General features: G+C 37.1%; 1 protein-coding gene across 23 annotated transcripts in view; it reads left to right on the forward strand.

The window, feature by feature from the left end:
• PLCXD2 (phosphatidylinositol specific phospholipase C X domain containing 2) overlaps positions 1-14,330 on the forward strand; it is a 96,636-nt gene that overhangs the window by 60,844 nt on the left and 21,462 nt on the right. For all 23 annotated transcript variants that reach the window (XR_012474076.1, XM_074214449.1, XM_074214454.1 and 20 more), the window contains one exon: positions 5,086-5,546. Coding sequence is in view for 22 of the 23 variants with exons in the window: in XM_074214449.1 (XP_074070550.1) it covers positions 5,086-5,546 (461 nt within the window). In the remaining variant the exon portion in view is untranslated. The remainder of the gene's footprint in view (positions 1-5,085; positions 5,547-14,330) is intronic.

Below are 14,330 nucleotides of genomic sequence, written 5' to 3' on the forward strand. Positions count from 1 at the left end.
TAGATTTATTTATTTTATAGCATTACAATAATTTTGTTATAAGTATAAACATACCCCTCCATGAATATAAGAAACCTCAAGAATAGTGAAAGAAAAAAAAATGTACTTCAGGGGACAGCTAGGTGGCACAGTGGATAGAGCACCTGCCCTGGAGTCAGGAGTACCTGAGTTCAAATCTGGCCTCAGACACTTAATAATTACCTAGCTGTGTGGCCTTGGGCAAGCCACTTAACCCATTGCCTTGCAAAAAAAAAAGAGCTTAAAAAAATGTACATCAGTCTGTATTCAGATTCCAATAGCTCTGTCTCTGGGATGAGTTGTTTTCTTTATCATAAGTCCAGCAGAGAAGTTGCTTCAATATTTTCCCCACAGTTGCTATTACTAGCTGTATTTTCCTCCACTCTATTCCTCCCCACTCTCATTTATTCTATTTTCTCTCTCCTTTCATTCTGGCCCTGTCCAAAAGTATATTGTATCTGAGTACCCTCTCCCACAATCTTCCCTCTCTTCTATCACTTATTTCCCCCTTCCCTCCCCCCATTCCACCTTATCCTATCCCTTTCTTCTCATTTTTCTCTAGGGTAAGATAGATTTCTATACTTTATTGTGTATATTATTTCCTCTCTGAGCCATTTCTGATGATAATGAAGGCTCATCCCTTCTCCCTTGCCTCCCCCCATTCTACTCCATTGAAAAAGCTTTTTCTTGCCTTTTATAAGAAATTTCTTAACTTCTTCTTCATCTCCTTTCTCTTCCTCCCAGTACTTTCCTTTATTACCCATTGACTCCATTTTTTTTTACTATATTCCATTATATTCTGCTCCTTCCTGTGCCCTGTCTATATATGCTCCTTCTAACAGCTCTTATAAATGAGAAAGTTCACATGAGTTATCAATGTCTTCTTCCCATGCAGGAATACAAACAGTTCAATATCATTAAGTTCCTCATAGTTAGTCCTTCTCATCCACCCCCTCTGTGGTTCACCTGAGTCCTGTACTTGGAGATCAAACTTTCTATTCAGCTCTGGTTGTTTCAATAGGAAAGTTTGAAAGTCCCCAGTTTCATTGAAAGTCCATCTTTTCCCCTGAAAGAGGATGTTCAGTTTGGCTGGGTAGTTGATTCTCTGTTATAAACCAACATCTTTTGCCTTCCAGAATGAGCCCTTAATGTAGATGCTGCCAGATCCTGTGTACTCCTGACTATAGAGCCTCAGTAGTTGAATTGTTTGTTTCTGGCAGCTTTCAGAATTTTCTCTTTGATTTGGGAGTTTTGGAATTTGGCTATACTATTCCTGGAAGTTTTTCTTTTGGGTTCTCTTTCAGGAGGTGATCAGTGAATTTCCTCAATTTCTATTTTACCCTCTGCTTCTAGGATCTCAGGTCAATTTTGCTGTATTATTTCTTGAAAAATGAAGTCTAGGCTCTTTTCCTGGTTGTGACTTTCAGGTATCCTAGTAATTTTTAAATCCTCTCTTCTGGATCTGTTTTCAAGGTTGGCTGTTTTTCTAATGAGACATAACACATTTTCTTCTAATTTTAGTTTTTCTTTTTTGGTTTATTTCTTCCTGATTTCTTGCAATGTCATCGGCTTTCTTTAGTTCCATTCTGCATTTGAAGGAGTTAATTTCTTCAGAGAGCTTTTTTATCTCCTTTTTCAGCTGGCCAATTCTGCTTTTTAAGGCATTCTTCTCATTTGCCTTTTGTTTTGCTTTTTTCCATTTGACCTAAACTGGTTTTTTTTAACATTATTTTCTGCAATATTTTTTTTATTTCTTTCACCAAGCTGCTGATTTGGTTTTCATGATTTTTCTGCATTGCTTTCATTTCTCCTCCCAATTTTTCAACCACTTCCCTAAAGTCTTTTCTGAGCTCATCCATAGTTTGAGCCCATTTTCTATTTTTCTTGGAGGTTTTGGATACAGAAGCTTCGATTTTGTCGTCATCTGAGTATGTGTTTTGATCTTCTATGGGACTAAAGTAATTTTCTATGGTCAGATTCTTCTTTTTCTGTTGTTTACTCATTTCCTCAGCCCAAGACTAATATACAGCACTTCCAAGTTTTGGGGATTTTGGGGGGGGAACACCCCACTGGGACCTTTATTCCTCCAAGCTCTTATTCTCTCTTGCCTGTGCTTTGATATGTAGATGACCACAGCACTTCCCTCTGCTCTGGAGTAGTAAGGAGGGTCCCTGCTCTACTATCTTAGTATAGAAGCCCAAACTGTAACCTGGATCTGAGTATAGGCAAACAGCAAAGTCCTGCCCCCAGGGAGAGCAGAGAAATTTCTGCAGTCTCCCCTGACCCCCTTACCATCTGTGGGCTGTGCTCTGGAGGTGCAGGCTGGTTTCTCTTGATTCTAGCTGCAGGTTCTGCAGCCAGTGCTCCTCACTCCATACTCATTCTGGTGTAGCAAAATTCTCTCACCATCCCTTCAAGCTGTTCTGGGCCTGTACTGTGACTAGGGCTCTTTCCAACTCCCAGTCCTGGTAAAACTCACCTTTCCCATTGAACTTCCAAGTTATCTCAGACTGGGAAAATGTATCACTCAGTCTTTCTGTGAGTTCTACCCCTCTAAATTTTGGCTAGAGTCATAATTTGATGGCTTTGGGGAGTTTTTTGGGGGAAGGAGTTCCCTGGGAAATGCTGCCTTCATGCTGCCATCTTGGCTCTGCCCCTCTTTAAAGATGTCTTGATCTCCAATATCTCCTTTCTCTAATCCATCCATCATATAATTCTTCCTAATTCACAAGTCTGATGTTTTCATTCCTCTTTCCAAAAACCTTCACTGACTTCCTATCACCTTTATCTAATGAAATATAAACTTTTATATAGAACTTTGTGAGATCTATTTTCTAGTCAGTGACTCTCTATCACCTTTATAAATTTATTACCCTCCACAATTTACCTTCCATATGCACAATATGATCTCATAATGCCATTCTTCATTTTCTACAGTCAAGCCAGTGTGTACAACTAAATTTGTCTTAAATTTACTTGTCTCCCATGCTGAAGAACATATCCAGTTCATATCTTTTCACATCTTTCAAGATCCAGAATAGATGATCTCTCTTCCATGAAGTATCCTAGTCCCCTACCTGAAGGTGACCTCTCTCTCTCTCACACCCCATTTTCTAATGTCACCTTCCTAGGATCCATCCTTTTCATTTATTACATCCTTCCTTATGTCATGCTCTTTGTGAACAGGCCAAATTTTCTCTATTTAATTGTAAATTTCTTGTGAGAACTGATATGATAAATGATATCAAAACTTTGTGGTCTAAGAACTTAACATGGTCATTTGCAAATGGTAGCTATTTTTACTGAATTGAATACCTCTCCAAGAATTTCACTGATAGAACAAGAAGTCTGGAATAATTAAGTAAAATATCTCCATTTTTCCATTAATATTTATTTTATTTATATATATTTATACATATTATTACATAAAATATATGTTAATATTTTCTGGGTTTTGTTATCTACATTTACCAATATATCCCTTCCATTACTTGCCCAAAGAGCTCTTAAGAAAAATTTAAAAAGAGAGGAATAAAAGAGTAAAAAAATGCTATATCTTCAAATTCCCCTTCTAATCCATCTTGGAATGTCCAAAGTATTATTATTATTAATAATACAATTCCTTTTGGAATTCTATCTTTTGCAACAGAACCCATACTGAATAGTAGAGCAATTGTAAAACCTGCCCTCAACAAGGGCTTTCTTTTCCTTCCCCACCTCTCTTAGTTGGTCAGAACTCACTGGTTTGTTGGACCTCTCATGTGAATTGGATAAGATAAGAGTTCCCCCATTTCATTCCTTCCAATGAGGTGGAAGACAACCATACCTTACCACCTTCCCTGCCATTGCCTCCAAAGGTCCTCTAGGCTTTATAATGTGCCCTGCGTCTGTGTTCTGCAGATATATAGTACTTACCTCCCCAGGTAACTTGCAGATCTCTCGGCTTGGCCACTGGCGCTACACCAATCTGCTCCTGAAGAAGTGGTTTCTTTTATGTGTCGTTTCACCCGATAAGAGCAGGAGCTTCTTGAGAGCAATATCCATCCTACTTTTCCTGTTCCCAGAGGCATTTGGTGATCCAGTGGATAGAGGATTGGACCTGCAATCAGGAAGACATAAGTTCAAATCCAACCTTAGATGTTTTCCAGGTGTGATATTGGGCAAGCTACTTAACCTTTGTTTGCCTTAGTTTCCTCAACTATAAAATGAGGATAAGAATGGCCACTGCTCTTGCAAGGTTGATGTGAGGATCAAATAAGAAAATATTTCTAAAAATGATTAACACAATACCCAGTATGTAATTGTGTCACATAAATGATTATTCCCTTCCTTTCCTCCCCAGTGTTAGCAAAATGTTTGGCACCTAGTAAGCATTTAATAAGTGCTTTTAGATTCATTCATTCATTATTTAAAAAGTCACCATATTTGAAGTCAGAGGTCCTTGATTCTTAGATCTGCTTCATATCACCTGTGTGACTGTGAAAGTGAATTTCATCTCTCTGGACCTTAGTTTCTTCATCTGTAAAGTGACAGGATTCAACTAAATGATCTCTTCACTCATCACATTCAACTTGGATCAATGTATACCATGGAAAAAATGTAAAAGACTAACAGACTGCCTTCTATGGGGGGGGCAATATTAGGGGAAAATTTGTAAAATTCAACTAAATGATCTCTGAACATCTCTATGTCCTTTGATTAGAGGTAGGTGATGGATAAGAAAAGATTACTTGTTGTCGTTGTTGCTCAGTCATGTCCAGTTCTTTGTGACCCCATCTGGGGTTTTCTTGGCAATACTAGTGTAGTTTGCCATTTGCAATAGGGCAGTGACTTACCCAGAGTCACACAGCTAGTAAGTGTCTCAGTCCAGGTTTTGAATCTGCAAAGATGAGTCTGCCTGCCTTCTGGCCAAGCACTCTATCTACTGCACCATCTAGCTGCCCCTAAGGAAAAGATTAGTATACTAGATAATGCCATGTCTTTTTCCCTCTGGTGGGAAAAACATTGACTAAGTTCATCTTTGCTACTTCCAGCATTTGATACCTGTTTTATTGTTTCTTCCCTTAGGATCCCATGATTCTTTCAGCTACTGGGTAGATGAAAAGTCCCCTGTGGGTCCAGACCAAACCCCAGCTATCAAGCGTCTTGCCAGGATCTCCTTGGTAAAGAAGCTGATGAAGAAATGGTCTGTGACACAGAATCTGACATTTAGGGAGCAACTAGAGGCAGGGATTCGCTACTTTGACCTGCGTGTGTCATCCAAGCCTGGTGACACTGACCCGGAGATCTACTTCATCCATGGTCTGTTTGGCATCAAAGTCTGGGATGGACTGATGGAAATCAACTCTTTCCTCACACAGCACCCCAGAGAAGTCGTCTTCCTGGACTTCAACCACTTCTATGCTATGGAGGATGCCCACCACAAATACTTGATTCAGCGAATTCAGGAGGCATTTGGAACCAAGCTCTTCCCATCTGAGAGAGTGGAGAATGTGACCCTGAATACTCTATGGAAGAAAAACTGCCAGGTGGGTAGAAGACCCTGAGTGGTATTTCAGGAGGTAGAGTATTTTATCTTGGACCAGGTCTTCAGTAAAAATCAGCTTCCTATTGTCAGTATCAAGAATGAACCCCCCAAATCTGAAATAATTTTAGAAAGAAATTTATTTGGTCTTTTGGTAGAGAAGACCAGAAGTAAGGATAGCTCCCTGCTGAATCCCTGGAATGATATAGGATTCAGACAAAGGCATTTAGACATTTGGCCTCATGTGGGCAGTAAGTAATGTCCCAAGAAGGGCAGTTGGAAGTGAATATTAATAGGCATTTTGACATAATTTGGGGAACTCAAAACATGAGCTTTGGATGGATCCAAAACAAGACCTGAGGAGACCCCAAACAAACACTGGATCGATGAATTCTAACCATTCCTTATTATAGCCATATAGCTTCCCTAGAATCTCTCTGAGGACCCTATGGTGAATTTTGGGATTGGATAGTTTTTTAGCCACCTAAACAATATTAATAAATGATTAAGTATTTTTCCATACTATCTCACTATTTCCAGACATTGCATCAGTTGACCAGCTTTTAAGAATATTCCAGGGACAGCTAGGTGGCCCTGGAGTCAGGAGGATCTGAGTTCAGATCCAACCTCAGACACTTAATAATTGTCTAGGTGTGTGACCTTGGGCAAGTCATTTAACCCCATTGCCATAAATAAATTTTTTAAAAAACATTGCTGGAGGGCGGCTAGCTGACATAGTGGATAAAGCACCGACCTTGGAGTCAGGAGTACCTGGGTTCAAATCTGGTCTCAGACACTTAATAATTACCTAGCTGTGTGGCCTTGGGCAAGCCACTTAACCCCATTTGCCTTGCAAAAAACTAAAAAAAAAAGCATTGCTGGAGACACCACAAGTAGAATTTCTTTGGTGAGCAATCAAGTAATACATAATAGAAGTTGCAAAAGTAGTCACACTTTGAACTAATAATTCCTATTATTGGGAACATAGCCTAATAATGTGATCAAAAGGGGAAAAAATCAATATATAGGCCATTGCAATACATAGGACAGCTAGATGGCACAAGGAGGATCTAAATTCAAATCCAGCCTCAGACACTAACTGTGTGACTTTGGACAAGTCAGTTAACCATGTTCGACTCAACTTCCTCATCTGTAAAATGAGCTGGAGAAGGAAGTGACAGACCACTCCAGTATGTATGCTAAAAAAAAATTCCCAAATGGGGGTCAGGAAGAATTGGACAACTAACACATCAGAACAACAACAACAAAGCCACACAGACATGTTTGTCCAAATGACATGTTTAAGATTTTGCACCCCAGAGCAGCTTTTGAGATCCCCTTAGACTATAAATTATGATAGACACCAAAGTGAACAAGTCCCAGAATAGAATAGGAGTTACAAACCTATCTGACATCCCAAATAAATTTGAATAGCTTAGCCAGCAACAGCTACAACTAAAATTCATCTTTGGTGCCCTCTCATCTTCCCCCATTAGTATTCCTTCTACCTCCCAACTTGAGCATCTGACTGTTGATCACATCACTGCCCACCACCATCTGTACAAATTCATCAGTACGAAATTAGTTCTCAATTACAACACCATCTAGTAGTCAAATAATTTTTTTTCAGGGTGCTATTAGTTATGGTATTAACTGTTAAGTGCTGAATCTATCATCCATTCATTACTTATTTTTTTTAAATACTCTTTATATACTCCTTAGTAGGGATAAAAATGTAGGCATGATTGGGATGGCTGGGGGAGAGGGGAGGGGGAGAAAAGAGAGGAAAGAGCAAAGAAGAAAAGTCATTTTGCAGAAGTCCAAAGAAAACATAAAAATAAACTAACATTTATGTTGTTGTTGCTATTGTCATTTCAGTAGTATCTGACTCAGGGTTTTCTTTCTTTTTTTTTTAGGGTTTTTTTTTTTGTAAGGCAAATGGAGTTAAGTGGCTTGCCCAAGGTCACACAGCTAGGTAATTATTAAGTGCCTGAGACCAGATTTGAACCCAGGTACTCCTGACTCCAAGGCTGGTGCTTTATCCACTACGCCACCTAGCCGCCCCCCTTTCAGGGTTTTCTTGACAGTGGTACTGGAATGGTTGGTCATTTTCTTCTCCTGTTCTAATTACAGATGAGGAAACTGAGGCAAACAGGGTTAAGTGAACCCAGGTCTTCCTGATTTAACATTATCCAATGTTCTATCTAGCTGCCCCAAAGTTTGGAAAAAAAACTTATTAAATATTTGCAAAACTCTTTACATATATTATTGATCTCCAAAACAACATGTGAATTACTAGTATGTGCTTCATTTCACATATAGGGAACTAAGACCAAAAGAAGCAAAGTGAAAAATATAAAGACACTTGGAAATTTTAAAGAATAATGCAAAGTAAAAAATATGAACTTCAAGAAGAGTATTCACTAACTGTGACCATAGGTAAAAATAAGAATATTATTGAGATATCATTATATGGGCCATTAAAATACTTTTATTTATTAAAAGTATTTATTTCCCATATATACATGATTAGTATTGATTCTATTCAACCTATATTTCATAAAATCCCAACTATGTGCCATGTTCTTTAATGATAATAATACTTTATTATAACACTTTAAAATTTACTCTGGAAAAGGAAATGGCAAACCACTCTAGTATCTATGCCAAGAAAACCTTATAGGGCTAGGACTGAACAACCGTAACAACAATGAAGCTCATAACAGTGAGATAAATTCTATAGCTATTATCCTTACTATATATATATAATATATATATATAATATATATATACATATATATGTATATATATGTGTGAAATTGAGACTCAGAGAACCAAAATAACTTTCCCATAGTCATATTACTAATAATTATGTCAGATACATGACAGAAAAATATCAGAAACAAAATTCAAACTTAGTTATAGCCTTGACTCAGGGCCTACAGTCTTAATGGATAGGGATGCTTTGAGAATGTTACTTGGAAATCTTATTTCCACACTTAAAAAGTTCCTTAGAGGTGACCTTGATAGTCCTTACACTAATAGCATTCTAGGTTAGGAAGGATATTTCACTCTATTTGGGATAGGAGTCTGCGTAAGAATGAAGAGCCCAGGAATAGTACACAATATGGATTGTAAATATGCATGAAAATGGGGAAAGTCTGCCCTCTGCAGGAGTTTCAGAGTATAGACTTTCTGTTATAAGCAGTTTACAAGGTGTTAATATGTCTTTTAAGGAGAAGAGGGATTCATTTCTAAATAGATCTGAGCAGTTTGTTTTCATGCTTTAAATAATCTAGTCACTTAGTAAACAGACAGCAGTAAATATTTTTAATTGTTATCTGTTTAACTGAAACACTTCTCCAGTTGTAAAGAAAGCCGATTATGGTAAGTTGGATTTCTATTCTCTTCTAAGAGGAATAGAAAAAGAAAAATTATTTGTTGGTGAATTTCATCAATTTAAATTGTGTCCCAACCCCATTTTTCCCTGAAAGACCTTTCCCTCCTTTCTTGTTTCTTCCCCATGAATTTTTTTAATTAAAAAATCAGTACACTTTAGCAGAAGTGATAACTTCTCTTTGATGTCCGAAGACATCTTTTTGATGTCAAAAAATAGAATGGAGGTTGATTGTCCCTAGTTGGTCAACAAAAATTTTTTTAAAAGATTCACTTAATGGGCCCTTGTATCTAAGAGCCACCACATATTTCTCTGTATAATTTGATAGGAAAGAATATTCCCTATTCAATTATCTTCCATTCTTCCAACAAGTCTGATAGGAAGGTGTGTTCTCCATTCAATTATCTTTTTAATTGCTATCTGTTTAACTGTGGCCTTGGAATTAGGACAGAAGTTTGAATCCAGCCTCAGATGCTTGCCACTAAATAGTTGTGTGACTTTGGGCAAGTCACTCAATCCTGATTGCCTCCCATTCTGGGTCATCTCCAGTTGTCCTGGCCACTGGACCCAGATGGCTCTGAAGGAGAAAGTGAGGCTGGGGACTTAGCACAGCATCACCTCACTCAAATCCAATTCGTGTGCTTGGTATGTCATCACTTCCCAATGTCTTGGTCTTCTTCAAGGACAAGGGACAAATACCATCATTTTCCATTCTTCCAACAAGCAAATCCCTGTTATTTAGAGAGTATTGTACATGGGAGGCTAGAGTTGGGACAGTTAGAATTAAAATAGAAAACTAAGTCTTTGCCTCAAGGGAATTTTTAGTCTAGTTGGCGAGGCACAAGAAACAGCTGAAGAACTATTACAAAAGCAATAGATGGACAGTTTATAGATGTTGAAGATGAGCTTACTCATAAAAAGAGGAAAATTATTTCTTGGTGTGAGTGTGTGTCATTGATTTAAATTCTGTTCCTTGCCCCATTTTTCCCCCCAGAAAGACCTCTCTTCCCCTTCATACTTCTCTTCCATTGATTTCTTTGGAAAGTTTCCAGAGAAATTTCTTAGAATAAATAGTGTTTAAGTTAGATCTAAAAATAAATTCTAGATAAAAAAAAGAATTCATGGATAAACAAAGACAAAGAAATGGGAACAAGCTAGCCTTTTTTTTGTTTTTTGTTTTTCTTTATTAGTATACAGGCAAAGAGCTAGTAAGTCAATAAACATTTATTAAGCAACTGCTATGTGTCAAACACTGCTAAGTGCTGAGAATATACTTTCAAGAGGCTCATAGTTTAATACGAGTGACAACATGCAAACAATTAGAAGCAAGATATAGACAAGCAGATAAAGACATATATAGTGATAAATATATATATATATATTTATATCTTGTTAGTACTTCATTTTTTACATGTTATCTCCCTTATTAAACTGTGGTACAGGTATATACAAGATGGATATTAAGTATTTATCTAATTACCCATATCTATTTAGCTATCTATCTAATCTATATCAGTATATCTCTTGTTTGTACTTAGCTGTTTCCATGAGTGTATATATTCATATATATGCATACACAGGAAATTATAGTATATGTTAACTATATAATCATCAATCGGAAATGATCAACAGAGTGAAATCACTAGAATTAGGGGTCGGGTGGAAAAAAGGTGTTCTGGTAGAAGGTAGGATATAGTCACAGAGTGGTAAACTTGAAAGGACTCTAAAATTTATTTAGTCTAAATCACATTACTCACTTTCAAGGGGAGGGGGGAGAGGAAGGAAGAAAAGGAGAAAAACGAGGAACTCAAAATCTTTACAAAAAATGAATGTTGAAAATTATATGTAATTGGAAAAATTAAAAATAATAAGAAAAAATTATTTAGTCCAATCTCCTTACTTTATGGATGAAGAAATTAGGAATTAGAGATGAACTGCCCTAAGTCACACAGGTGGCAGGTTTGTAGAACCAGATCACTGCAACATAGAATTGGACAACTGGAAACTGGCATTGGTGGTCTTCAAGGAATACTCACCAGTACATACTTGATGTTAGATCATCCAGTTCTTGCAAAGAAGACCACCAAGGAGGAATGATCAATTCCTGACCAAAAAAAAAAAACCCATTTTACTTCTGGACTATTCTAATCATTGAGAATTTTATCCTGACATCAAACCTAAATGGACTCTTTCCTGATTCTACCTCTTACTCCATTTCTGCCCCTTAAGGCCAAAGGGAACAATTCCAGTCCTTCAAATATTTTGACACAAAAGCCTCATCACTTCCCCACCCCCTGCCCCCAGGGTTAAACATGCCTTCATTAAACATTAAACATTCTTCAACCAGTCTTCATATGCTACAAATCCTCATGTGATAGGATAGCCTTTGTCTAATCTAGTTGACATCCTCTGAAAACTCTCCCACTTCCTAACACATTTCTTAAACCTCAGAACTCAGAAGTAATAATAATATTCCTGATGAGGTCCAATGAAAGCATCAGAATTCTCTGTTCTTGTCAAGTTGATTTTTGTGGCCAAGTAGAAGACTTTATTTTTATCCCTATCAGATTTCATAAATTCAGTTCAATGCCCTCCCATGCTAAGATCCTTTTGGAACCCGACTCTGCATGTAGTATGTTAGTATGATGAACATGCCACTTATGCCTTTGTCCAAGTCATTGATAGAACATGTTAAATAGCACAGGGTCAAGCAGATCCCATGGATTTTCCACTCATAATCACCTGCCATATTGCTATTGAACTGTTAACAATTATTCTTTGAGAATGGTCATCTAACCAATTCTGAATCTATCTACTAATTGTCTCAGTGTCCTGATAGGAAGAATTATTTTAATTTTATTTTTATTTTTCAATCAGTCATTTTTTGTTATTTTATTTATTTATTTATTTTGGATTTTACAGTTTTCCCCCCTAATCTCACTTACCTCCCTGCATCCCCACAGAAGGCAGTCTGTTAGTATTTGCATTGTTTACATGGTATATATTGATCTAAGTTGAATGTGATGAGTGAGAAATCATATCCTTAAGGAAAAAAAATAAAGTATGAGAGATGACAAAATCACATAATAAGATAACAGGGTTTTTTTTTTTTAAATTAAAGACTATTAAAATAGTCTTTGGTCTTTGTTCAAACTCCACAATTCTTTCTCTGGATACAGATTGTATCCTCCATCACAGATATCCCAAAATTGTGCCTGGTTTTTGCAATGATGGAATGAGCAAGTTCATTAAGGTTGATCATCACCCCCATGTTGCTGTTAAGAGTGTACACTGTTCTTCTGGTTCTGCTCATCTCTCTCAGCATCAGTTCATGCAAATCCTTCCCATCCCTCCTGGTTTCCAATAGAACAATAGTGTTCCATCACATACATATATATCACAGTTTATTAACCCATTCCCCAATTGATGAATATTCAATCAATTTCCAATTCTTTGCCACCACAAACAGCTATGAATATATTTGTACATGTGATATTTTTACCCATTTTCATGATTTCTTCAGAGTATAGACCCAGTAGTTGTATTGCTGGATCAAAGGGTATGCACAGTTTTGTTGCCCTTTAGGGTAATTCCAAATTGCACTCCAGAAAAATTGGATTAGTTCACAGCTTCATCAACAATGTATTAGTGTCCCAGATTTCCCACATCCCTTCCAACTTGATCATTGTCCTTTCTGGTCATGTTGGCCAGTCTGAGAGGCCAGACTGAAGTTGTGTCTCACTTCTTGTGCTTTAATTTGCAATTTTCTAATTAGTGATTTAGAGCAATTTTTCACGTTTACTCATTTTTTATTAAGGGCTTACCATGTGCAAACACTATGTTAAACTCTAGGGATATAAAGGAAGTGCCCACTCTCAAGGAGTCTAATAGGGGAAGATATCATGTAACAATAAGCTGAAAGAAGAGGTTGGGAAGGAAGAGGATGAAGTCAGTGAGGCATGATGAAGTCAGGAGTGCATCTGGTTGGGAATTCAATGGTTACTCTGGTCTCACTTTTTTAATGGAGGAGCTGGGAAGAGCCCTCCATTCTTTCCAACGAGAAGAAGGCAGGGACCTTGGGGGAGGGTTTTCTGAGGAGTATACTTTTCTGGGTTGCTGTGTGAACTTGAGGGATAATGAGATTCTAATGCAGTCCAGGAGGGAAGCCAAGTGTGAAATGCCTATAGTCCCATGATGAGTGCAGTTATCTGTCACATAATAATTAATAAACCAATTTTAAATTGAATTTACTTGAATTTGATATTGTAGAAGAGAAGAAATAACTGTAGACCTGTCAGGTTCCTAGAACCTTTATCTAGTGAGCTAGACTATCCTATTCATCTTATAAGATTAGATCTCTAGAACCAAAAGGAACCCCAGAGGATATAACAACCTTTATTTTCCTTATTGTTCAGTTACTTCAGTTCTGTATGATTTTTTATGACTCCATTTGAGGTTTTCTTGGTAAAGACACAGGAGTGGTTTTGCCATTTCCTTCTCCTGCTCATTTTATGGATGAAGAACTAAAACAAAAAGAGTTAAGCTACTAACCTAGGTTCACACGGCTAGTAAAAGTCTGAGGTCAGATTGGAACTCAGGAAGATGAGTCTTCCTGACAGCTTGCTCTAACCACTGAGCCATCTATTTTATGAATGAGGAAACTGAGCCCTAGGTAAATTAAATAACTGCCAGAGGTCATACAGATCAAGATTAAAAAGGGGATATTCTCTAAGATTCATTCTAAAGTTATGAGGAAAATATTGTGCACACTTTAAAGCATTTTATAAATATTAAGAATCTATAACATGTTCTTATTTAAATGAATTCATCATACCTCTATTAAGTACTTATCCTATGTAAGACACAATGTGTATATGATCTTTTGATACTTTTTAGTACTGTATTTAATAGATCATTCTTCCTTAAGTGATCAATCTAAAAAGTATCTAATCCTTGAACAAATACTTCTAACTATGTAAAGAAAGAAGCCCCTCCCCAGACTTTATAGCAGACTGCCGCTTATGATGATAATCATATGGCTCAACTAATTAAAATGCATATTTGCCACAGATGTCATTAGCAATTATTCAAAAAAAAATTTTTAAAAAGCCTTTCCAGTCTAATTGTCCTCCTTGTGTAATGAAGTATCCACTCTTCAAGGATCTTCTGTACTTAGCATTCAGAACACATTACTCAGTCACCTTATTCATTAACTTAAGGCTCATGACAAATGGTCAAATCTATCAGAACATTCCAATTTCCATACCTGGAAGATTATTCTGTCAAGCCAAGCAAGCTGGAATTTGGGAGAGCAAGCCATGTAAACAGATTTGCATTCTTTCCAGGAGAGGGCACTGCTGCTGTTATAAACATATTAAGGGGACTCTTGGT

Source organism: Macrotis lagotis, chromosome 1 (genome assembly GCF_037893015.1).
Source record: "Macrotis lagotis isolate mMagLag1 chromosome 1, bilby.v1.9.chrom.fasta, whole genome shotgun sequence".
NCBI classification, from domain to species: domain Eukaryota; kingdom Metazoa; phylum Chordata; class Mammalia; order Peramelemorphia; family Peramelidae; genus Macrotis; species Macrotis lagotis.